At 34.9% G+C, this 26,732-nt stretch overlaps 1 protein-coding gene across 23 annotated transcripts in view; it reads left to right on the forward strand.

Moving 5' to 3' along the window:
• Positions 1 to 26,732, forward strand: part of LTBP1 (latent transforming growth factor beta binding protein 1) — a 459,359-nt gene that overhangs the window by 262,120 nt on the left and 170,507 nt on the right. For all 23 annotated transcript variants that reach the window (XM_056813254.1, XM_007476056.2, XM_056813253.1 and 20 more), the window contains one exon: positions 6,148 to 6,219. In XM_056813254.1, the coding sequence (XP_056669232.1) occupies positions 6,148 to 6,219 (72 nt within the window). The remainder of the gene's footprint in view (positions 1 to 6,147; positions 6,220 to 26,732) is intronic.

Raw genomic sequence — 26,732 nt, forward strand, 5'->3', positions numbered from 1 at the left:
AAAATGATATATTGTAAAGCCCTTTGCAAACCTTAAATTACTATATAACTGTGTGTTGTTACTGTTGTTATTGTTATTATTATTTTTGTTTATTTATGTTAAGAAATGACCCTGTGCTCTTTAAGGCGTTGTTTGTAGTCTGTAGTGCGGTTTTTACGTCAAATAGCTAAGTAGTTAACATTCCCTATCATCACTTGCCAAAACCACTCTGCCAAGCAAACCAAAGCGGGACCCACATTTAAACGTTTCTTTTTTCCTGTTTTTTTTTGAGTGGTGCCTAGAAAACTCCTCCTTTCCTGTCTCACTTTTCCCTTTTCACTTTCCCATTTGCTCAGATACTTTCTTTGGTTTCCTAAATCTTATGAGAAAATATTATACATTGCAGATGAAAAAACACAGTAATTGTGTCTCTTGTTTACATGCTTGCATGCATTTTACGTGTATTGTGTCTGGGAATAGATGGAAACTAATTATGATCCTTTGTATAGACGAAAGAGAAAGGAGTGTGTGTGTGTGTGTGTGTGTGCGCGCGCGCGCGCGCGTGTGTTCATGTGTACAGGGGTTTCTAACTTTTGTGTCATGCACCCTTTTAGTATTCTGGTGTAATCTCTGATCTATTTCTCAGAATAGTTTTTCTAAGTACATATAATAAAATGCATAGAATTATACAGGATGCCAGTTATATTAAAAAAAACAGTTATAAAAATATTTAAAATGCATTCATGTATATAGGACTTAGAACTCCTGTATAAGTGACTTTAATTCTGCCCTGAGCATGTGTTTTTAAGTGTACTTTTTCCACCCTCTTCTCCCTAATTATTGTTTTTCTCTCCACTTCTCTTTTCTTTTTTGTCCTTCTTCTCTTTCAAATTTTAAAATGCAGAAATGTGATGGGGATGATGTCTGAACTGCCTGAGAATTCTTCTAGCTTTTTCTCTGCTTCACTATCTACAAATTCTAGTCTTTTGTTATTCATTTCTAGAATATGTAGTTTCATAGCATTTTACAGTTGAGTAATCTTAGATATCATATTATTTTAATCCAACCCCCCTTTTTTTTTGTAGATGGAAAAGTTTACTATGGAGAAGCAAATGATTTGCCCATTTGAGTCAGATAGTTTCCCTGCTCTGCTTACTCCTGAACCTTAAGGATAATTAGACTTTTCCACCTGATTTGCGACCAGCACTTCCCATGTAGTTTGTGTCCTTTATTTGAATGGGAGCCCCTTAAGAGAGAACTAGTTTCCCTTTTTTTTTTTGGTATCCTGAATGCTTAGTACAGTGCTTACCACATTGTTGTTGATTCCTTTCAAACTCTTCTTGACCCCATTTGGGGTTTTCTTGATGAAGATACTGGAGAATTTCACTATTTCCATGTCCAGCTTATTTTACAGATGAGGAAACTGATACAAACAGGGTTAAGTAATTTGCCCAGGTTCACACAATTGAGGCCAGATTTGAACTCGGGAACATGAATCTTCTTGACTCTAGACCTTGTGTTGTTATGCACTGTCACCCAGCTGCCCCTTGTATGTAGTAAGCACTTAATGTTTCATTCTTTCAATGTTGAAATTATTACTATTATGTGTACTTTGTGTTCAGCCCTGATTCATAATAACTTGTTGGTAGTAACAGAGCAATTTCATATAGTTTGGATAATATCTCTGAGTTATAATTTCTATGTTGGATTTGAACAGATAGGGAAAATATAAAGCTGCTAAGAAACTAAGGATTTTTAGCTCAGAGGAAAGAAGGTTCAGAGATACACTGGACAGCTGCCTTCAAGTATTTCAGGGAAAAGATGGATTAGATTGGGTCTGTTTGGCTCCAGCAGACATAAACAGGGGTAATGGATGGAAGTTTCCAAAGAGGCAAATTTTAGCTTCATGTCAGGAGAAAAAAAACAAAACAAAATATTTGTTTAAAATTGGAGTCAGAAGGGGCTGCTTTAGGAAGATGTGGGTTTCTCCTAAATAGGAGCTTTTCAAACAAAGGTTAGATTAGTGCCAAGGAGGGATCCTCTGGTATGGTTTGGACTAGATGTTTGATAAAGTCCCTTACATTTCTAGGATTCTTCTGTCCCCTTTTACTAAATGAATTCAAATATTGGTTTCTCATTAAAAAAATTCAGTTGACTTATCCTGAGAACTGACAGTGTGGATTAAGAATGTAGTGACCTTATTAACAACTTAACATTTACTGTACTTGGTGTATTTTGCGTGATTCATTCCCAAGTAACTCATTCAGGGTCACATTCTTCTTGTGTCATTTTGAATACTTTCCTGGTTTGGTATTACTCTCTAAATCATATGCATTTTTAAAGAGAGCAGACTTACTTTGGCTCAATCCTCAATGGTTCAGTGCTTCATGATTTTCTCATGAGCCAGCGTAGTTAGAGAAAAGAGCCCTAGTTAAGAGTCAAGAGGCTATAGTTCTGGACCCAACTCTTCCACCCATTTTTTATCTGGATTAGTCATTTCTTCTTTCTGTGACTCTTTTTATTCAATTGTAAAATCAGGAAGTTGGAATGAATGACCACTTTTAAACTATAAACCTGTTGTGTTTCTTCAGGTAATTCTTGAAAATTGCATTTGGGTACATTGAGAAGGATCGCATGCTATGCACTTTTTTTTTTTGAGAAAGTTTAACTTGGTTTTAACTCTTTAAAATACTTGAATGGTTTGGAGGGAGGCCACTTTACTAGATGGAAACTAAAAAAAGATACATTAGGAATATGGAAATTTGCAGGGTATACATATATTACAAGTAGAAGACAAGAGTCCTTTTTTTGCTTCAATTAGTGAGAATTTCTAAAACCCTAACCAACTAAGTCTCAAACAATCAAACATTTATTAAGTGTATAATATATGTAGGACACAGCACAGATTCAAATATGAAAAAAAGGTACCTTGCCTCAAGGAGTTTACATTCTACTCAAAGACAGGGCTGATAGAACTCTGCTGATGCTGGTAATTCTGCACTACCTACCAATTTGCTTCTTCTCCATCATTTTCATCTGCCACCTTCAGCAAGGAAGGGGAAAGAAGAATGTTAAGAGAAAAAAAGATTGTTGTTCAGTCATTTTCAACTCTTTGTAATCCCTTTTGGGAATTTTCTTGGCAAAGATACTGCAATGATTAGCTGTTTCCATCTTTAGCTTATTTTACAGATGAGGAAACTGAGACAAACAAGATTAAGTAAATTGCCCAGAATAACAGAGCTAGTGTCTGAGGCTAGATTTGAACTCCAGAAAATGAGTCTTACTGATTCCAAGTCTTTACTCTATTCACAGCAATCAACTAGCTACCCCTAGAAATAAAGGTACCATGGGTTTATGCCATCAAGTGGTTTATATCTATGGGAGAAGAGGGAAAAATTATTTACCTTCTCCTCTAGAGGTACCCATTTCCCCCCAACTTCAGGCTTTACTGGTGTTGTTTCCCTAAATGACACGGTCTTTTTCATTTTTGCTTTTTTATCACCAGTCCCTAGATGAATGCCCAGAACATAGAAAGTACCTAATAAATGCCTATTGATTGACTTTCTAAATTATATCACTTCTTTTCTAATTTATGTTCTGTTGTTGTCCAATTCATCATAGACATAAAAATGGTTATTTATCTCCTAGCTGTATATTTTAAACAATGGAGAGAATACTGGATCTGGAGTCAGAGGTTCTGGGCTTGAATCTTGGCTATGTCATTTTTTGATTCTGAGAAACTTGTCACATCACTTTACTTCCCTGAACCTAAAACAACCAGGTCTTTTAATCAGTGATCTAACTGATGATCTGATGATGCTATGAAAGTCCAGGCATTGCCTGATTTATGAAATTAAAATTTGGTTAGCTAATGCTGAATGAATGGAATGTTCTATATAACTGATTTTTCTTATTAATTGTGATTTACTTTTTTTGCTTCGGTTTTCTCTGTCATATCATGTTTTTGATATTTTATCACTCCTTTTTTTAACCACTGTCCTGCTTTTCTTCCCACTAGATACTCCTCTTACCCCTCTTTTAGTCTTCTTCCACCTTGGGGATTAACTTTTTGAGCTGTGTTTCTGAATTTGTGGACTCATGAGCTCACCAGTTACAGCAACCATTTTAACTAGTTATCCCTTCCACATAGAGGGATTAGGGTCAGGGTCCTTCATCATCTGGAAAGTCTGCATATAATTTTTTTTTTGCCCTCCCTTCTTACCAGAGAAGTCTGATAAAAATGTTATGGGTGCACCCCAAAGTCACTCTGATGAGCAAACAGGAGACCTGATGTTGACAGAAAAATGCAGCCTTTATTAGAGAAAGGGAGAGGACAGGGGCACTGCTCTTCTTGGTCGACCCAAAGCAATGTCCAAAGGTATACAAGTGAACTCGGGATTTATAGGAAATTAACACTATTCTTCTCTTTAACCCAACCTGTGTGTTACAGTTTCTGTGTATTTTATATTTTTCTTTATCTTGTCCTAATATCCTTAAGTTTTCCAGTGTTCTTGAACTCATGGGAGCATTCCTCAAGTTTGTAGTTTCTAAGTTGAGTCAGAGTTTAGACATGGCCAAGGTCTTTCATACTGGAACATTTGGGATAGGGAGTTAAGATTATTTTTAGGTTCAGGACTTTTCTCTTGGGAATTTTCCATCACCATCCAGTTTTTAACCTTTTTTAACCTTTTGAATATTGATTGTCAGAACTATTTGGAATTTGTAATAAGAAAAAGGGGAAAAAAGGGAAAACTGGGGGGAGTTGGGGCCACATTAGAAAAGAGTATACAAAGCTGCTTGGATAAGATTTCTTTACTCTTTATAAGGAAAGGTAGGTATCTCTCTTCTGAGGGGCATCTAACTTATGCTAATTTTCTACAGGAAGTTGCCAATCTAAGGCTACTAATACTAATTTATATGCTGGAGAATAAAACATCATTTCAACCCACACAAGTGTTTACAGTACCTTATTGTAAATTTTGGATTAAGTATGCACTTGTCAGTTTCTAAACATTTTTGGTGTCATTTGCTGGACTTTGCATGTGGTCTGCAACTTCCACAAAATTCCCCATAATTTTATTTCTCATGCCAATCTTGATACATTGAAACAGCAATGGAAGGGATAACCATCTAGATTTCTCCTGTGACATCTTTGTTTGAAAACAAATTCTATTTACTGAAGGATTCTATTTATCTTTATTCTGTATTATTAAGATGGATATGAAAATCTGGATTTTAAAATTGCAAATGAGTTTGGGAAGGGGAGGTATTATTCAAATACCAGAAAGCTTTTCCTCAAGAAAAAAAATTTAATCATAGGATGCCTCTATAGCATCCATGTTCCCAATTAAAATTAATATGTGGGGATAAATATAAAATTAATTAACTCAAACTTCTTAGGAGTATATCTATTGTACAAAGTGAAAAAAAAATCCTGATGTCCAAAAAAAGGTGGGGAGGAATATTTTGCAAACATTTAAGCATCATGCCTCAATTTTTAAATGTAGTTAGGTTCGAATTATTATACTAGATATTCTTGAAAAATAATTTTTTGTCCATGTACCAAGGGCCTTTTTTTTTTTTTGAGCCAGTGATTTCATAGGTTTAGGGAATCCTGGGAGGTTGGATTTCTCTTTCCCACCAGTTTCCTGGGTCACTGGGAGGTTCAGTGCTTTGTCTGGTCACCTCTGGGGCCCAGACCTGCCAGACTACAGTGGAGGCCACTGTCCCAGTACCTCCTGGGGACATTACAGATCACTGCTGTTGTGTATAGCTTATACTTTAATAGACTAGGTGGTCCCTTTAAATGTGTCTCATTCTTTAATATGATCATTTGACACTGTGAGGACATTTCAAGTGTGGAGGGGGAAGCATCAGGGCCTTGGAATCTGGCCTGGGCTCAGCACTCTTGCAGCTACCCAGGCCTCTTCAAGGCCAAGACTATCTGAGGTTTGGTTTCCTCGTGGGTAAAAGAGAGATAATAGCTGTATGTTTACTTGATCAAAGGTTACAGTAGAGGATCATATGAGGTATAGTATGCAAAACATTTTATAAATCTTAAAGCACTATATACATGTGAGTTTTTAATTAGTAAAAGGCCCAAAGACTAATTTAAAAACAATTATAAAATATTGACAAGTGTTCACTGATTTTTTCTACTTCTTTTAGCTTACCACGGATATAGCCAAATAATGGAATGCCCTCAAGGTTACAAGAGAGTTAATGCCACCTTTTGCCAAGGTAAGATTTGATGAGAATGAAGATCTGGGGAATTAAATGGAAATTGGTGTATTGTGTACTGGAACCCAGAAATCCAGTTTACATCATTATCATGGACAATGTATTTAAAATAATTTCTCTTAGTTACCCCCTTCTCTCCTCCCTCCTTCTCCTTTCTTCTCTCCTTTCCTTCCCTGCTTTCTCAACTGTCTCCTCCCTGACATCTCCCTCTCCCTTCTTTCTCCCTCTTCCCCTTTACTTCCCCTCCTTTTTCCTTTCTTCTCCCTTACCCCCTCACCCCTCATCCTTACTCTTCTTTTTCTACCCTTTGTCCTCTCCTCTTTTCCTCCTTTCTTCCCCTTTTCCTATTTTTCTCCCCTTCTTTCTCCTTTCCTTTCTCCTCCACCTTATTTCTTTTTTCTCCCCTCTTTTTTTAAACTTAATCTAAATTCCCCCACATTTCCTAATTCTAAATTCTTCTCACCTTAAACCTAATCACTATTCCTAACCCAATATTCCACTTCCTCCTTTTTCTCTCCCTTCCTTCTCTTCTTTCCTCCTTTAACCTCCCTTTCCATGCTTTCTTTTCCTTACTTCTCTCTTCCTTTCTTGTCCCTCCCTTTCATCTTTTTCTTCTTTCTCCTCCCCATCTTCTCTCTTTCCCCTCCTTCCCACCTTTCCCTTTCCTCATTCCTTTGTTATCCCCTCTCTTCACTCACATCCATTTCCCCCATCTTCATCCATTTCTTTGCTCCTTTCTGATTTCTTTCCTTCTATTTTTTCTTTTCTTTTTTTCCAGTATCATTTAACTAGTAATATCTGTGACAACAGTGCCAGAATTACCTATGTATCCCTCTGAACTAGATTCTATATTCTGGATATAGATACCAGGAGAGATATGTGCTAGCATCAGAGAGCACACCAGACCCACTGCCTGGGAATATTGTGTATCAGTGTAGTGAGATCTTTGGACTTGGAGTTAAGATCTAAGTTTTGGCTCAGGCTTAACAGCCATATGACCCTGAACAAATCACTTAAGTCTTTCTGGACCCTGCTTTCCTCCCCTGAATAATGAAATTGCTAGGCTTGATGATTTCCAAGGATCTTTTCAACTTCATATCTAGGATTTTATGTTTATCAACATTTTTTAGAAATTAATTTTAAGACAATTTTTGCAAAGAGGGGTCATAGGAAATGACCAGAAGATCATAGAAATCATCTCATCTGGCATACCTTTGCTCTTTTTGTCAGGTAGAAAGTGGCAGGTGAGGACAACACTAATTTAATATATGAGTTCATTTGTATAACACCTTGTATAACATTAGAAAATAGAAAGAATATTACCTCATCAAATAATGTAAGGCAGTGGAGGAGAAAGTGAACTTGCAAAAATTTGATGTGGAACCCACTAAGCCTAATCATCTAAACAACATATATATATATATATATATATATATATATATATATATATATATATATACATGAAACTGAAAGGTAGGAAATATATAATTTTCCATTTAGTGGTTAAGCCTGAGTTAGGACTTAGGTCTTGAGTCCAAAGATCTTGCTGTACCACCACATAGTATGCCTAGACAGTGGTTCTAATGTGCTCCATGATTTGACTACATCTCTTCAGGTGAAATGGCAAATCTCTTTACTAACATTGCCAAAGAAAACATTAGGTTTTTAGAGATAATTTTCTTTTTCTGTTTTTTTTTTTTGCTTTTAAGGATGACTTCTTTTAACATTACATTATTTTTTTAATATACTGTTCCCCTTCCTACCTCATAACAAATACCCCCAAAAGGAAAAAAAAAAGGTCAGCCAAACAGATTGCATCTGATAGTATGTGCGGTGTCTCACAGCCATAGTAGTATTTCACCTCTCCAGTGAAAGCAGGTACATTTTTAGTTGTACTCTGTGCCTAGCATTAGAATTAGACAATATTTGTCTTTCCATTTTTATTCTATTTACCTTATTTTAATTATCACATATCATTTTCTGGTTCTCTTTACTTTCATAGTATTCCTGTTGTCCTATTTTGGGAAATTATTCATATTTTTGCATCATAATAATACTCAGTTTTATTCTTATACCACAGTTTGTTTTCCAATTCTCAACTGATGGGCAACCATTTTGTTTCTAGTTTTTTACTCTATATGTCTATGGACATTTTAGTATATACATGATTCTTTCTCCCCCTTTGACATTTGAGCAACTAGGAGGTTCCGTGTATAGAGCCCTCATTTTGGAGTCAGAAAGACTCTTTTTCCGTAGTTCACATCTGGCCCCAGACACTTACATGACTGAAAAAATGACAAATGAAAAAGATGTACATTCTTACCAGATCTCTGAGTGAAAGGATATGGATATTTTAGGGTTCTTTTGAAGGTGGTTTTCTCTAACAGTATGTATATGTTGATATCATACAAAATGGAACCATAGCTATCACTTTGCTTATTGATTCCTTGCTTATAAGTATCCAATGATGTCTAAAAAAGGGAAGCATCCTGACCAAAGGTCAGGTCAAAGGGAATGTCATTCTCAGAAATCAAGTAGAAGTGGAGTTCTCTGTGTAGAAGGTCTCCTTCTCCAGATACTCCTGTTTATGAAAGATGTAGTGGTGACAGCCTTAGCATCCTTCAAGTTCAGCCTCAAGATTTCAGAAGAAATCAATACACCCAGGGACATACCCATAGGGGAAAAAAAACCCAAGTGGTTGTGGTGGTACATCAGTATAATCCTCTTTCATGGGGAAGTTTGAGCCTAGTGGATAAGTTGAGTTCTGAGCTGTAGTAGAGCCAAAACCAATCTGGTGTTCTCTCTAATATGGTGGACCACCAGGAGCAGAGAGCTACCAGGCTGCTTGAAGAGAAATGAATTTCCATTGGAAAACTGGAGCAGATTAAATCTTCTATGTCAGTCATTATTGGTATTGGCCTGGTCATAATACTTCTTGCCTGGGTGAAAGAGGGAGAAACCCAGTCTTAAAAAAAGAAGGGAAAAAAATCCCTTAGGATGAGAATAATATGTGAATGGTTTGTAATATACACTAGTTCAATCATGTCTGACGCTTTATGACCTCATTTGGGGTTTTTCTGGCAAAAGTCCTGGAGTGGTTTGCCATTTACTTCTCCAGATCATTTTACAGATTAGGAAATTAAGGCAACCAGGGTTAAATTTGTTGCTCAGTGTCATACAACTAGTAGGTATATGAGTCTAGTTTTGAGCTTAGAAAGATCAGTCTTCCTCACTCCAGACCTGGCACTCTAGGTATCACTCTATTGTGTTGCCTACCTGCCCCATCTGCATCAATAGAGGAGCTAAAGGATATCAGATAAATTAAGAAAAAAAGTTGCTGTAATGCCTCTGTCCAAGTTCTGTAAATAGAATTTTACACACTTAGAGCTAGAAGGGACTTGAAAGTTCTTCTTACCTGGCCTTCCCCATTCTCATTTTGTAGATTAAAAAAAAAAACCTAAGGTTCAAAAAAGTTAATGACTTGCCATTCCAACTTCTGCCACAGAAACTATTAGCCATGGAAAAGCCCTGTTTAGGTGTCAGCAATTATCATTATGTTTTTTTATTATTACCCCAAGGCTAGGGGATGATATAACATGAATTATGGCTCTAATGCTAGTAGCATCATCCCTTTAAAAAATCTTATTACTCAAAACTTGGTTTTAGGGTTTAGGTAGTTCTGCCTGTGAGAATACATGGCTATGCAAAAGGCAGATAGACAGATGTTTGTATAAATGAGAAGGAGGGTCATAGAGGGTTCAGGGTGACCATCCTATGATAGGGATAACCAGCTGCCACAAATAGAGCCTCAGGCAACCTAAATATAGACTCCTGATAACTCTGTGGTTGGCTAGTGCATGCTTGTTCAGCTAATATTGTTTTGCAGTAAAGATGACTTCATAGTTCCCAATTCTTTAGATGAACTCTAGGTTTCCCCATTCAGTTTGGATTAGTTATTGAGGTTGAATTTCCAGTCTTCTGATTCTGAAGGGGGATGGTTAGCTCTTTATAGTTCACCAAAGTATGGGAATTATGAATAGTTTAATGTAATGAATTCTAACAGCTAGCAAACAGATAGATGTTAAGAGCCACAGTCAGTCTATGGTAATTATATCATAATCATAGCCTTTTCTGATTTTGTACAACTTCAAATGATACTGAAGTTCTGCATACATGATTTTATGTGTATTACATAGAGAAAGAAAGGTCCAATTGTTTTCTGTTTTTACTTTGATATATATGACACTCTACCTTATCAAATATCAACTTTAACTTATCTTCAATAAAAGAAGGATCCATTGGTAGAGAAAAGATGAAATAATGGATAATCTAGAAATGATTTGTTTGGCTTTTAAACTTCTCATAGAACCTGGCCTACCCTCCAGTAAGATGGGGGATAGAGCCTGAGGATACTGAGGAGGTGAGGAGTATCAAAGTTAAAGCAATCTCCATGATGATGGTATTTCAGTTGATGAACTTATCCTAGGACAGTGATGTCAAAACTTTTAGAGACTGGGTGTCCAAATTGAAAATTGCCTGGAGAGGTGGAAGGGAGTAGTCCAATTCCATGTCTCTCTGGCTTTTTAGTAATGAATTCTGGTGAACTCTGTGGTGGGGTGATGGCATGCTTGCCTACAGAGAGTATCTCTGAGTGCCACCCTGGCATGTGTACCACAGGTTCACCAAAGAGTCCTAGGGGAAGCTGATGTTTTATAGAGTTGAAACCAAGCAGAGAAGCTGGTGGGAGATGATAAGTTCCTGGTATTATACATAATTTGGCACATTGAAATCCCTTCTCTTCCCTATAAAATTAGCAATGAAGATAATTTTAAAAATTGATTGTAGTATCTTTTAGTTTTGCTGATCTGTTCTTGCCATTAGTAGGGTAAGAAATTAGTTGTCAAAGACAATAATTTTCCTTTAATGTCTCTTTTCTATGATATCTTGTATTTCTACCCACTACTGAGGCTTAAAGAGAGCCCATTACTTCATGAATGATGGCACATATTTTAATATATTATTTAGAGTAGTAGAAGTTATTTACTTTTTTGTGTGATGGCTCCCTTTGCAATAGTGAAACCTGTGGACTTATCAGAAAAAATATTTTTAAGTGTACAAAATAAAACATAAGATTACAAAGGAAACCAATTATATTGAAATACAATTATCAAAATATGTTTTTAAAATTATACTCACAGATATCATATTAAGAACCCTTGACTTATAAGGTCAAGCACCAAAGATATTCAAGTAAAATCTAAATATTAGCAGTAATTCCTTTCAGCCCTAGGCATCACCTTCCCCCAAATTACAAAGATAGAAGAGCTCAGATTTCATTGAAAGAGTAAATATTTTAAATGTGAATCTTTAAAAAGATTTTTTAGTCAATAGTAGAATATAAAACAGTTTGCCACAGTGAACTAGTAGAGAAAGTATGGTGTAGTATGTAGTGAAAAGGGCAAAAGATGTGTCCTGCTAGGTTCCAGATCAAACTGTGATTGAAATTAGCCAAGGGACCTAAGCTAAGTCCATTCTTTTGGTTAGACTTTGATTTCTTTGTGTAAAATTGTAGTCCATAATTTCTGAGGATTCCTCTAGTTCTAAAACTCTGTGAGTCTGGAAGAGTCTTGTCACTCATCCTTGTAAAAAAGAAACTTAGGTATTTACTGATTTGGTTATAGGAATGTAACTGAAAGTTATTGATAATAAATTGCTTAGCTCCTTTAACAAAGTAAAATGGGAGAATGCAATCTAAAGAACAATGCATCTAAAGAACAATGGTAAAAATGATCTCTACCTGAATAGCCTGGAAAGCTGCCTACACTCTGTCTCACGCTGTTACCAGGACCAAGTGATCTTGAGTTACTTTGGTTTATAGTTAACTTGTCAAATGATTTTGTTTCCATCATTTGTGCTGATGGTAAGTAACACTCAATCTTGGCTAAAGTTAAACTCCTGAGAATATTTCAAAAGCAGTGTTATACTTTTTTGGCATGTACTTTGGAGCAAAGACAATCACAGAAAATTCTGGTTCATGATGCCTCCAAGAAGGCACTGCTCAGTTACACTACTGAGAATACTAACTCATAAAAATAATATGATTTCATTCAACATAATCTGTGGAGATGGCTATTGAACAAAAGAATTTAGAATCATTTGCTTTGTCATATAAGTGAAGTTATACAGAATTCTACTCCCATTTTATACATGTGTAGCCAGTTTCTTTGGATTCCAATTTTTTTTAACTTCAGTCACTTAAAGTGGAGTGACTCTTTTAAATATCTAATTATTGTTCTGTTCTGAATTTTTACTGTAGCCAAAGTTTGCTCACTTTACAAAAAAGTTTAACATTAAAGTGATTAATAACTGAAATTTGATTATTTCCTTTGAGCTAAGTGAACTAATGTCCTGAAACAGTTCTTTAACTAATACAGGCAGCACAACAAAGAGCCATCTGTGTGTAAGTTAATTTGAGTAGCTTTTGGATAATTGCTGTCAAGCTAGGGTGTTTTTCCTCTAGCAATGCTGCAATTATCTTTTCAAAGAAATGATTTATTACATACAAACATAGAGTTCTTAAACATTCTCCCAATTCCCTATATTATTGAGTTTTTATCATTTCAATAATTTATTTCAACAAACAAAATATTTCTTTGACTTTAAATGATATTTTTAGTTTCATTATCATGCTATAAGTTTTGGTTTAAAAATAAAATTAAGTGAAATAATGTTTAACAAAAAGAGATGATAATAGTAATTTGGTACTGTCATAGTACTTTTTGTTAGAATTCAATGTTTTTTTTATCATATTTGCTAGTTCTCTGATTTTTTTCTCTTAAATTGTTCTAGGAAATTGATGTGCTTTTGAAAGGTTGAGTATATTGTCAGATTTATTATATAGAATTGTATTTCAAAGACAGTGGAGAAGTAACTGAAACTATCTACTTAAGTACATTAAGTCTTTTAAAATATAAACATTTCTCCTTGTTTTGTTTTGTATAAATAATATCTGAGAGGTATGGCATAGTGAACAAAGGATTAAGCCTTGACATCAAAAAATTTGGTTTCAAGTCTTATCTCTGACTCTTGCTAACTATGTGACCCTGACTTATCTTCTCCATGTTCTAGGCAGTTTTCTAAGAATGTACATCTCAGAAATGTTGCCTATCTGCATCAATGGAGAGAAATTCTACACCAGACATTCCCCACATTGTTGATATAGTCATAGCTTCTTCTCATGGGGAATATATTTTTATAATGAGGGAATAGAATCTTAGAGTCATAATTTAATTGCCATTCTGGAGAGAATTTACTCTCATGGCTGGAGAGAAACTATGTGAGACACAGAGAAAGGACTAAGATAACTTCCTTCTTGAGAATACTGAATGAGTTAACTATCAAGGATAAAGAATATGAAGAGATATTTTGAGAGAGCTGAGTATATAACTCCTATTCTGGGGAAGAGGGCATGAGAAGAACTTCAATGATGCCTTGAGAGAGCTGAATTCTTGAAATGTGGTTTCAGTGTCTGTGGAGGAATTGGCAATTGCAACCTATGGTGGGTGGTGCCAGTTTTCTTACAGCTGACATACATTGTTTAAATATAACAATTTTTTTGCATTGCCTGTTATTGTTAATAATTATATAGCCACTAACACTGATATTTTTCTAAGTATATGAAAATAGATTTTTTAATGAAAAAGGGTTTCTAGAAGTGTTTTTTCCCCCAGTCTTAGTAACCTACATCATGAACTCAGGTTATAGTTATTTATTACATATCAATAATATGTACAATTAATAATTATTATGGTGTATTACAATGTATAATTAATAATAAGTTGCAATTTAAGTAATTCAAGATAAAGTTTCAGAACACAACCTTTTATTACTCTAGAATACAGGTAGAGAATTAATAAGAAAATGAGACAGTGGCATGCAGTGAGAAGTAAGGGTTAGTGTTTTCCTTACTTCGAAACTTTCTACAATGAAATCACAAGTCCAGAAACAATTGCTGACATTTCTATAATATATTAAGGTTTATAAAATGTTTTAGTTTACATTATCTCATTTGTTTTTTCTACTTTGTTATGAAGTATTTTTTCAATTTTATATGATAGGAAATGGAGGCTTAGAGAGTTTAATTTATTTGTCTATGGGCACCAAGTATTTTTTCAGAGAAAGATTGTGAATTCCAGATTTCTCTACAAACTACAGTCTAACTAAATTGACCTCATTGTTCTTCATATAGTTCTTCAATTTATTTCCTAGCCCTTGTCCTGGCTCTGGCCTATGCTTGGAATACTCTTATTCTTTACCTCCACCACTTAGAATTCCTGGCTTACAGCTCAGGTACTACCTTCCACATGAGATCTTTTTCCTTGTTCTAGCTTTTAGTATCTTTCCTTATCCTAACTCCATTATCTTGTATTTCCTTTGTGTTTTGTAAATTTATATTTACACATTTACATGAAAGCATGAATATTAGTGTCTCCATTAGAATGTAAGGTCCTTGAGGACAAGTTTTCCCTTTATTTTTCCCTTCTGTCACTGTACTCTTAGAACCTTTAGCGTAGTTCTTGGTCCATGGTAGGCATTTAATAAATACTCATGCTTATAAAATTTCAGGTATTCTAGCACACTTCTTTAATTTTAACTGTCTTCAAATTAGATCTTTTACATCAAATTCCAAAGCATTGTTCTTATAATTTTGTTGTGAATTTTGTTTTACAATATCATGGAATCATAGAAAGGCAATGTTCCTAAGGTCCTTAGAGATCTATTGTGACTTCCTCATTTTATAGACAAGGAAAGTAATTGCCCTCTTTTTTAAGAACAGTCACTCAAAGAAGGAGTTAATTAGAGTGATGATCTCATTAAAAAAAAAGCTTCATTGTTGGATTCTTTCTGACTACAAGCACTCCTTGTGCATTTCAAATGAATTTGATTTGTACACTTTTTTTGTTCAGTAACAAAATGAGAAACACCTGTATTGAATGTTGTTTGAATAAATGGGACATTGGCTGAGGCTTTGAATTTTTGTTTCATTAAAAAAAAATGGAACCTGACATAAATAGTGCAATAGCATACATTTTAAAACTTTTTTACTACTTTGGTGAGATAAAAAGCATGTATGGAATGATCAATAAATGCTGTCTCATCAGTATTTCAGTAAATTTCTCTTGCTCTAGTATAGAGGAAAAAGTGGCGGCCAATTCCTTATACATCTGCCCTTGATTCCATCTCCTCCTATCTTCTCCAAGGGCCTATCTTCCTCTTCCTAAGTTTTTATTCAATTTCAGCTGTTGTCCTTATCTACTAATTCCTTCCCTACTGTTTAACAGATGTGATTAGATTCTTCTCACCCTAATATACTTTCACTTTGAGAGGCTGGCAGTGTGGTATAGTGGAAAAAGCTCTCCTTAAAGTCAAGATTATCTGTATTCAAGTGCTGTCTCTAACACAGGCTATGAGACCCTGATCAGGTCAATTAGCCTCTTTTGTATCCCTAGGCAGTTCTCTAAAATGATAACCTCTGCATTGATGGAGGAAATTCTTCATTTGGAGCCCCTTTCACTGATCAAATCAATGGTCTGATAAAAGAAAACAAACCTTTTCACCTAATTTTAACATCTCCTTAAATTATCATCCTAAAATTTATCTTTTTTCACAGTCAAACTCCTAGAAAAAGTTATGTTTTCAATGTCTCCATTTTGACATTTTACTCTCATTTTTTGCTATATATCTTCTAGCATCATCATTCAACAGATTTCTCAAGGTAAACGATAATCCATTAATTTCCAAATCTGATAACTATTTCTCACTACCTATCAACTTTGACTTGTAGCAATTAGCACTGTTTATTGTCCTCTCTTACTGAGGTTTTCATAATACTGTGTTCTGGTTCACTTCCTATCTAGAGATCCCTAAATTTCTCATGCAAGATTATCATCCCTGTCTTATCTTTCTATTTTTAGAATGTATCATATTTGAACATAACCTTCTTATAAGTTAAGGACTTTAAAATTATTTGTTCCTGAATTCCAGTGCCCAACACATAGGATATTAATAAATATCAGTTGAATTATTAATTAATGAAATGTTTTGGGATATGTATCACTGAACACATATAATCTCTGACCTCATAAAGCTTAGAGTCAGATGGTTTGTTCTAGACAGACAAAAATAATATAAAGAACATATAATAATATAATTATGAATATAATTATTTTAAGCATTGATAGGCCAGGCCATTGTCTGGCTTATTTTATTAGTTCCCTTTAGAAAGATAGACTTTAGGATATGATTTATGGAAGGGAATGGGGATGCTTTGTATTGGATAGGCAGAAGGAGATTTTTTTGAATTATTGAAATAATTCGGGAAAAGCCTCAAAAGTAGCAAAGTAAAGATTATGAAGGTGCAAATAAGAGAGATAGCCTAGCTGGAATGGACAATATGAATCACACTTTAATGAGAAATGGTGGTTTTTATTCAACTGATTGTAGACTTTGAAGGCAAGGACCCTTTAATTATTTGTATCTGTTTCAAAATACCTGGATTAATAATTCAGTCAGAAAAGAATTTAATTGGATTTCGTTTTCCCTTTTAATGTGTGTGTGTGTGTGTGTGTGTATAAAGATGAGAGAACTATGTGGAGATTTAAAGGCTAATGAATTTGTGTTTTCAAAAAGTTACTCTTATAAAATGATTTTCAACAACATGATATCAAAATAAAGCCAAAAATATACTCAATTTAGGCATATCATTCTTGATGAATTGATGATAAAAGTAATCACTGAAATTTTGTTGTTGGCTTAAATCATTTAAGTTCATATATATGGTCCTGGTATATTTGTCTCCTAAAGATGAGAATAAATATGTTGGAAAGATTCATTCAATTAAATTCAACAATTGAATTATTATTAGGCTTGCTGCAAAGTATTCTGAAAGGCAGAGATGAGCAGGGGGCATATTCAGTACTTGAGATTTGTGCTTCTTTATAGGGGTTGGTGAGCTAGAATATTGACTTTGTTGAACAACTATCATTTTAATTAGAATGTAATTTCAAAAGATAAAGGGAAATAATATGCAAAAATATAAAAGAATAAGATTTGAAAACTAGACTGAAGCTAGGTGATAGAGAACCATAATTACCAGACCAAAGAATTTGTAAAAAATTTTATCTCAGGAGCAGCTGGGTAGCTCAGTGGATGGAGAGCCAGGCCTAGAGATGGGAGGTTCTATGTTCAAATCTGGCCTTAGACACTTCCCAGCTGTATGACCTTGGCGAAGTCACTTGAACCCCTTTGCCTAGGCCTTACCGCTCTTCTGCCTTGGAACCAATAGGTATTATTGTTTTCAAGACAGAAGATAAGGGTTTTTTTTTTTTTAAAGTTATGTCATTGGCAGTAGGGAGCCACTGAATATTTTTGTTAGAGGCTCTTCTTCAAGGAATGGGTCTTATAAAACAATCTTTTTAATCATAATTTACAAACAAGGATTGTATGATCCTAGAGTATCAGTATATTCTTATCATCTTCATGCCCATTCATTTAAATTCATTAAACACTTTCTTCAAATAAGGGATTTAGTGAAGATCTTTGAACAGCTGAGTGATAGTCAGACCTATGTTTTATGACGAACTACCTCCCCCATTAGAGTAAACTCCCTGAGAATAGGAATTATTTTTGTCATTGCATTTATATCTCCATTGCCTATTATAATGACTGGCATTTAGTAGGTATTGTTAAGTGCTAGTCAATTGATTATTTTGATAATTTGATTCAAATTTGGATTTGAGAGAAGAGACATTAGAAGTGGGGAAAATGATAATAATCTAGATACAATATAATGAGAACCTAAAATAGAGTGACTTAGCTTGTAAGGATCAAGTAAAAGGATGGGTAAGGCATCGTGAAGATAAAAAAATAAGACAAATCTTTGCAGGGGAAAATATGGATCAGGGTGGGGCACACTGAAGAATCCTAGAATTTCTTTGAGTTTGTAAACCTAAATGATTTGAAGAAGGTCTCTCAGATAATGCTCTCATAAATATGGAATTTTGAAGTTGGGGCAGTTTTATAGGGAAAGTTAATTATGTTTGGAAATATTAAATTTGAGATGGTCATAAGACATCCAGGATGAGGTATCTATTAGGCAGTTGATTCATCACCTGGTTATCCATAGGTTGATATAATCTCTGACCTCAGCAGCTGATAAAGATGTCATTAAGGGGGTCTGGCAGCATAGTGAGAAGACCCATAATGACAAAAATAATAGGTGATTAAAATCTTACTCTACTTATTCAATGCTCTCATCTTTCTTTGGAACTTTGCATAATATGTCCTTCATGCCTAAAATACTTGCCCTTCTGATTATCCCCTTTCTAGGATCCCTAATTTCCTTCAAAATTCAGCTCAAATACCACTTTCTGTGGGAAGCATTTCTTGAAGCACTTAGTTGCTAAACTTTCCCCAAACTATCTCATGTCCATTTTGTATATATCTTGCATATATTTTCTTAGTTCAATATTTCTAGCCATCTCTTGAACTCCCATTCTGGATTCTCAACTGTATTAAACATTTGCATTTAATGCTCCACAGACACTACTAATTCAACATGTCCAAAGCAGAACTCATCTTTTCCTTAAACTCACTGTTTCCTAAACTTACCTATTACTTAAAAAATATTTATTTGTTTGTTACATGAAAATACCCAGGCAACTCTCTCATTTCCTTTCCCCCATTAAAGAAGACATGATTTGACAAAAATGTATACATAAAATTATGTCTTATTTTTATTTATCATTTCTTTCTCTGGTAGTGGACATACACAAGTCATTTTTTGAACAAGAATTATTTTGGTGTATATAATGTTCTCTTGGTTCTACTTGTTTCAATTCATAATTTCATGTAGGTCCATGTTTTTCCAATATTAACTTGTTCATCATTTCTTATGGTGTAGAAGTAGTCTGTCATATGTTGACTTATTTATCCATTCTTCAATTGATGGCATCCCTTAATTTAAAGTTCTTTGCTACCACAAAGAAAGCTACTATAAATATTTTGGACATATAAGTCCTTCTCCTTTTCCCTTATTCACCTTAGAAAATAAATCTAATAGTGATATTGCAAAGTCAAAATGTATACACAAGGGCAGCTAGGTGGCTCAGTGGCTAGAGAGCCAGACCTAGAGACAGGAAGTCCTAGATTCAGTTTTGGCCTCAGATACTTCCTTGTTGTGTGACCCTGATACTATCAATTCTGAGAGAGAAGATGAGGGTTAAAATACACACACATACACAGAAATTTTATAATTCTTTGGGCATAATAGTTCCACCAATCATAAGTATTATTAGTGTCTCTGTTTTTCCACATCACCTCCAAAATTTGTCATTTTGCCCATTCATCATTTTAGGTAGCCTGAGAGATGTGAGTTATCTCAGAGTTGTTTTGGTTTGCACTCCTCTAATCAATAATGATTTTGAATGTTTCACATGTAGTTGTATATAGCTTGGTTTTCTTCATCCAAAAACTATCTTTCCATATCTTTGGCCTACTTGTCATTTGGGGAATTGTTCATATTCTTATATGTTTGACAAAGTTCTCTATATTTTAGTTATGAGACCTCTTTCTGAGGAAGTCTATAAAATTTCCCCTACAACTTACTGTTTTCTTTCTAATCTTGACTGCATTAATTTTATTTGTACAAAACCCTTTCAATTTAATGTATTAAAATTATCCATTTAACATCTAACAGTGCTTTCTATCTCTTGTTTATTTATAAATTCTTCTATTATCCACAAATCTGATAGATAATATGTTCCCTTTTCTTCTAATTTGCTTATGATATATCCTTTTATTCCTAGGTCAAGTATACATTTTGATCTTATCTTGGTAAATGGTGTACAGTATTGGACAACTTCTGGTTTCTGCCAGAAGCATTCTGTTACTGTTATTCTATTTTAATAAAATATTTTGTTGTTTATTTAATTGGGATGATATTGAATAATTATAATGTAATATTTAATACAATTATATTACTTTTGAGGATATTACTATTTCCCAAACACTCAGGTTCGTAATTTGAATGTTATTTGTAGACTCCTCATTCACTCAACATTTTTAATTAATCTTTCCATGTACTCTGTGGTTCAGCAATGCTGGTCTGTTTGCTGTTCCTCATTTCCTACATCTGTGCAAGGTTGACTCCTATGTACACTCTCTTGTCATCTCTTCCTCTTAGAATTCCTAGCGTCCTTCTATCTTCAGCTTGGTGACCAAACTTAGAAGAACTTTACTGTTTCCTCTATCTGCAAATATTTTCTCCTTTAAGTTTAACTATTTTCTGTCCTATATGTATCTCATTTTTGCAAATATTACTTCCCTTGTACATAGAATGTAAGTTCTATGAGGGCAAGGATTCTTTTTTCTTTGTCATTGTATCTGTGCCTGGCATGGAGCTAATCACTTATTAGATGCTTATTGACTAATTGTTTAGAGGAATCAGAAATAGTCTGGTATAAGATATAACATTTGATCTAAACCTTGAAAGGGCGTAGAGATGCCTAGAGGCAGTACTAAGGAAGGCATGCATTCCAGACTTGTTAACCTTTGGTCTAAAAAAGAAAAATAAGAATCTTACATGGTTTTAGCAAAATAACTTCCACCTGGTCACACTATTACAGTTCAAGTCTAGATGGAGAAAAATAAATTTGCTTGTAAATAAATTTTTCCCCCATTCTCTGAGTCTATGACCCTTTCCACAGAGTTGTTTGCTTTTATAACTTAAAATCAGGTATAGGTAGAATGTCCAGAGGTAGCAAAATTTCTGTTGCTCTTCAGGTCTGTATAAATGACATTTTAGTGGATTGTTTCTATATATTTATGTGGTTTTATTCTATATTGTTGAGAAATATCTAATAATTGGCACTTTTCCATTGCAGAATTAGTTCTTGCACATGATCATTAATTCTAGTGGTAGATATTAAGAGAAATTTTGGATTATGAGACATAATTTAGAGACAACAGTAAAATAAGAAGATTAATCTTAGTTATATCTAGAGTTAGTTAGACTTGATGGGTCAGAATTTAGAATTACTCCAAATCATTCTTATTAAGCCTGCTATAATTTATCACAAGACTAACTATATTTTAAGTTTAGCTTCAGAAAACATGCCACAATTAAATTGATGGCTTTGAATTCCTTGTCTTATGATTTTAATTATTTGGTATATTTTCCAAGTTAAAAGGATAAAAATGGGTTACATTGAGTAAATGATCTCACAGAATCAATGTCATACTTTCTAGTTTGAATGGACTAATCATTTTCCAAGAGGATTTAAAATGGGCCCATGACCTAGGCCAGAATGATATGCTCCAAGGTTTAGAAAACCAAGTTGGGACCCTTTTTTGACTTTTTTTTTGTGTGTGGAGAATGTGGGGTTTCATTGTCTCCTCATATTGCCAAGAACAAAATAACCCTCATATTACTGGTATGAAAGAGGAAATGTCTTTATTTTGGTCTCTTTTCCTCAGGAAAGGCTGTGGCCGTGTGAATCATTAACACATTTTATTTCCTAAGAACTCTGATGACCTTTTAGCTCTAGGCCTACAAAGTTATTAAGATGATGGGTGTGTAACATCAAGAGCCATGAAGAAAACCCATGGTTGGTTCCTCTTACTGTCAGTATTTTCAAGGAGAAATTAATGTGGTGTCTATGGACTAAAGTCGGAAATCCAAGGCTAACACAATTAAGATGTCATTCCATATGTGATGCACATGTACCATGAAGTAAAAATAAGTTCTCACTGGGTTATAAATTTATTCTTTTTCGTGTGCCACTGAGGACAAAGTCTTAGAAGTAAAAATCTTGTTCTCATATAGGGTTGCCATTATTTATTGGGTCCAGTGATCTATACTGTGTGATGGTTTTGTAATGACTTGCCTAGATTACAGATGCTTTGGTTAAGTCTTTTGATGTACATTGTCCAGGAGGCTATACTTAAGTAAAAGGATATTTGAAGAGTTTGAGGAATGCTCTGAGGAGATGGTAGGTGACTGAGGGGGGGACCTGTTAATGGCAAGGTAAGGCAAAGGTGCATTTATCAAAATGGGAGGTGGGGGATGAAAAGGGTAGGAGTCTTAAGGAACCAGTGAAGGCTGAAGGGAAATAGATACACAGATCACTTCTAGCAGTAGAATTGAAGTAGTACATTACATTAAAATGTTTCTTCTGTATTATGCATTAAATATCATTTGCAACAATTACACTTGCACTTCAGTAGGATGTATAAACTCATTGATGTGCTTTTTACTTCTACCAGTACACATTACAACTTAGCCATTCCATTTCATACTATATGTTTCCTGTCTGGGTCTTTCCATAAATCTTCCATAAAGGATCTGGAGGTCTCTCTTTGATTCTTTTAATTTTTTTTTATATAAGTGCACTTCATATAGTGTATTATTTCTCAATTTTGCTATTATCTCTTGCTCTCTTGGGTCTCCACAGTGTATTCACTCTTGTGAATCTTCAGTGGCTCTTATATCTCTTCAAAGGAACAAATTATCATTGGTAATATATTATATCTTGCTCACATCTCCCAAACATCTTTCCATTGTCCTTTGGGTCAAATGAGACTGTGATTCTTCTGAAGTCATGGATTTTGGTGATTTCTAGCCACAAAGCACCACTAAAATTTAAAAAAAAAATGACTTTTTCAGCATGTGTAGTGATCTCACTTTCATTTTTCCTATGGAATATAGATTTATTGCACACATATATATGTGTGTATATATGTATATATATACATATATATATTTGTATCTATCTATATCAATATATTTGAAGGTGAGTGAGATCTGTGATTTAAGAAAGATAGCATGATATAGTGGGCAGAGTTACTAGCTCCTAAGTTCATATCCAACCATTTACATTTACTGAGTTAAAATGGACAAATCAGTAAACTTCATTGGACATCATTTTTCTCATCAAAATGAGAGAATTGGATAAGAACCTCTTGATCCTATAATCTTATGGTATAGGGAAACAATGAAGAATATCCCTGTAACAGAGCAGATCAGCAATTGATAGTAAATTGTCTGGGCTATTGGAGGATTACATGACTTGTCCAGGGTCATGTAGCCAATTGGCATCAGAGTTGGTATTGGAACTGAGTTATGGGTCTTGCTGATTCTGAGACAACTTTTCATCTACTCTGTCAAGATGTGTCTATGGGAGATTAGTTTAGACAGTAATCATTAAGTTTTTGCCAAATTTTAAAAGTGAGTAAATTTGGGTTCAGAAAGGTTATTTGACAATGGTCATATATGGTCACTAGTAGAGAACCTGGACTTTTGTCCTGATTTCTAGTCCATTGTTTTTCTTAACACACATTTCTTCTAACTTGGAGATTTTTAATCTTTTTTTTATGCCGTGGACTCCTTTGAATTCTGGTGAAATATTTGATCTTCTTCTCAAAATAATCTTGCCTACATTAATAGCTTTCATTTTTATATCACTCTAAGCCTTAGGTTAGCCTAAGGTTTGCAGAGAGTTTTCCAAATATTATCTCATTTTTTCCTCACAACCACCCTGAGAGGTAGATTTATATCCATTTTACAGATGAGGAAACTGAAGTAGATATAGATTAAATTACTTTCCCAAAATTACCCAATTAGTAAAACCATGAGGCTAACTTTGCCCTCAGGGCTTCCCATCTCAAAATCTAATGTTTTATCCACTATACCACCTCATTTCCTTTAACTCTAATCATAATCAATGGAAATGCTAAATTTCAACTAGAGGTCAGTACAAATAAAGATGTAAACTTTTCCCCCATTCATGTTGACATGTTGAAATCTATCTACAGGCCCCAGTTTGAGAATTTCTACTCTCAATTGAAGCTGATTAAGTAGCTATGTTTAATTGATCCTATAGTTTCTTCTAATTATTGTCCTACTTTGTGACTAAATTCCTTCAGAAAAGTTGTCTAAACTTAATGCTTACACTTCTTTTTCCTGGTATTATCTTCTAAACCCTTGGCAATCTTTGCCTGCTAACCTAACCATTCAACTGAAACTTCCCTCTCCACAGTTAACAATGATTTCTTTACCACCAAATCTCATAGTCTTTCTCTGTACCAATCCTTGATCTTTCTCTAAGAAGTAGCCATGTGGCAGTATTGGATAGCTTACTAGGCCAAGAATTAGGAAGACCTATTATTAACTGTGTGACCCTGGTAAAATCATTTAAGCCCTGCTTCCATTTCCTCAACTATAAAATTGATGAAATCATATTTTTCAAGTGCTTGAAAATAGGTCACTCCCTTCCTTCCTTCCTTCCTTCCTTCCTTCCTTCCTTCCTTCCTTCCTTCCTTCCTTCCTTCCTTCCTTCCTTCCTTCCTTCCTTCCTTCCTTCCTTCCTTCCTTCCTTCCTTCCTTCCTTCCTTCCTTCCTCCTTCTATTTTCCTTTCCCTGTCTCCTTTCTCTTCTCTTCAGATGATTTCGAGCTCATTCTCTTGTAGTAATTTCAGTATGTCTAGAACAGAACTGCTGCCCACTCCAAGAAAAACAAACTTTTTTTTTTAAATCAGGGACACAACCATCTTCTCAGTCACTTAGACCTGCAAATTTTGTGTCATCTTCAATTCTTCATTCTTACTCTCCCTGATAAATCCAATTCTTTTTTTTTTCACTTAGGGATTTCATCAACTTCCTTGGGTTCAGTTATCTCTATGCAGATGATTTCCAGATCCATATCTATATGTGTATGTATATGTATATGTATATGTATATCTATATCTAATCTCCAGCCCTGTTCTCTTTACTGAACTTTAGTCCCAAATCACAAACTGCATTTTGGACACTTAGAACTGTAAGACCTACAGAAATGTCAGACTCATCATGTCCTAAACAGAATTCTTTTTTTTTTTCAGTTCAAATCATCTTCTCTTTCAAACTTTCCTGTTACTGTCAGAAGCACTAACTTTCTGTCAAGTCATCCATTTCACAAAATTCTGTATCTGCTTAAACTCCTTATTCATATTGTGAGATTTAAAATAGTGAAGCCCATAAACTGTAGTGAGTTAAAATGGTGGAAGATATAAATTGTGATAGATATAAGAGAGGGTGAGTAAATTTGACCACAGAAAATATGTTTCACTAAAGTGTCTAGGTTTTTAAATCAAATATAAGGTGGTCGCCAGGGAAATATTCCCAATTATTCAAGTACCCAAGTCAACTGGGTTTTATAGAGATTTTTAATTAACAATATAATGAGGAATTAGAGAAAGAGAGAAAGAGTTGGAAAGGAATAATTATGAAGGGCCTCAAGCCAATATAGCCTAGACCTGAGTCTTAAGAGAGAGAAGTCAGTCTTTTAACACTCACCACAAGGTCTGCCTAAACAAGGATTCTAGTGACACCAGGCCAGCTCCATCACAGCTGACTTCACCAGAGAGCCTTCCAGCCAGAGACTGTTCCAAAAGGCCTCTCTCCAGAGCCTCCAGAGGGACAGAGTCCCCTTAGAGGAGCTCCAGAGAGACCTCCTTAGAGATTGTCCTCCAAGAGCTTCCCTTCTCCAGAGCCTCTCTCAAGAGATTCTTCCCAAGTGATCCTCATTAGAGATCCTCCAAAAGGATTTCTCCAAAAGGATCTCAATAGATTCTGCTTTTTCTTATATAGGGGTTTTTCTTCCATGTCACCTCCCCTAAGTCCCTACATCTACCAATCACTGTAGATGCTTTCCAAAGGACTGCCCATCTAAATTCCTGCTAAGTCGACTAATCTCCTCAGTAAGTCTGAATCAGAAAAAATGCTGCTGTGTCGACCAATCTCCTCAGTAAGTCTGAATGAGAGAAAACACAGCTGAGTCAACTAATCTCATCAAGAGAAAACTTGCCCGACCCTTTTAGGTACCTAGCATCCCATTGTATCAATTCTAAAAACAGGCCTGGCTCAAAGAACTCCTTGCCTTATTATAAGCATGGGTCCAAGTACTTTCATTGTTTAGCAAGGAGTTTTCTCTCCTAAGCAGTCTTAAGTATGGGTGGAGTAGGGGTCCTCCCATAGTAAGGAGTTTTCTCCCCTAAAGCAGTCTTAAGTACGGTTGGAGTAGAGGTCCTCCCATTTCTGATCCTGGCGAGTTCTCACATCAAAATGGGGAATGTTTCTCAGTAGGGAATTTGTTCCAATTAAGAATTCCCTGATGGGGAAATTTTTAACATTCACAAGTCTGAGAGATTTCAAGATTTACAATATTCATCCCACATATCCAGTCTATTACCAGATTTTGTCATTTTTACCTTCATAACATATTTTATACCCATATTCTTGTCACTCGCACATAGCCACCAGCCTGATACAGACCTTTATGACTTCACACAAGGATTACTGAAATAGCCTTCTGATTTTTTTTGCTTCATAATGCTTCATTCCATTCCATTTTTCACTCAGCTGCTGAAGTTTCTTAAATTATATATCTGTCCATCTTCAACCACACCTCCACTTGGTA

The sequence above is a fragment of the Monodelphis domestica genome, chromosome 1, assembly GCF_027887165.1.
Source record: "Monodelphis domestica isolate mMonDom1 chromosome 1, mMonDom1.pri, whole genome shotgun sequence".
NCBI lineage: Eukaryota > Metazoa > Chordata > Mammalia > Didelphimorphia > Didelphidae > Monodelphis > Monodelphis domestica.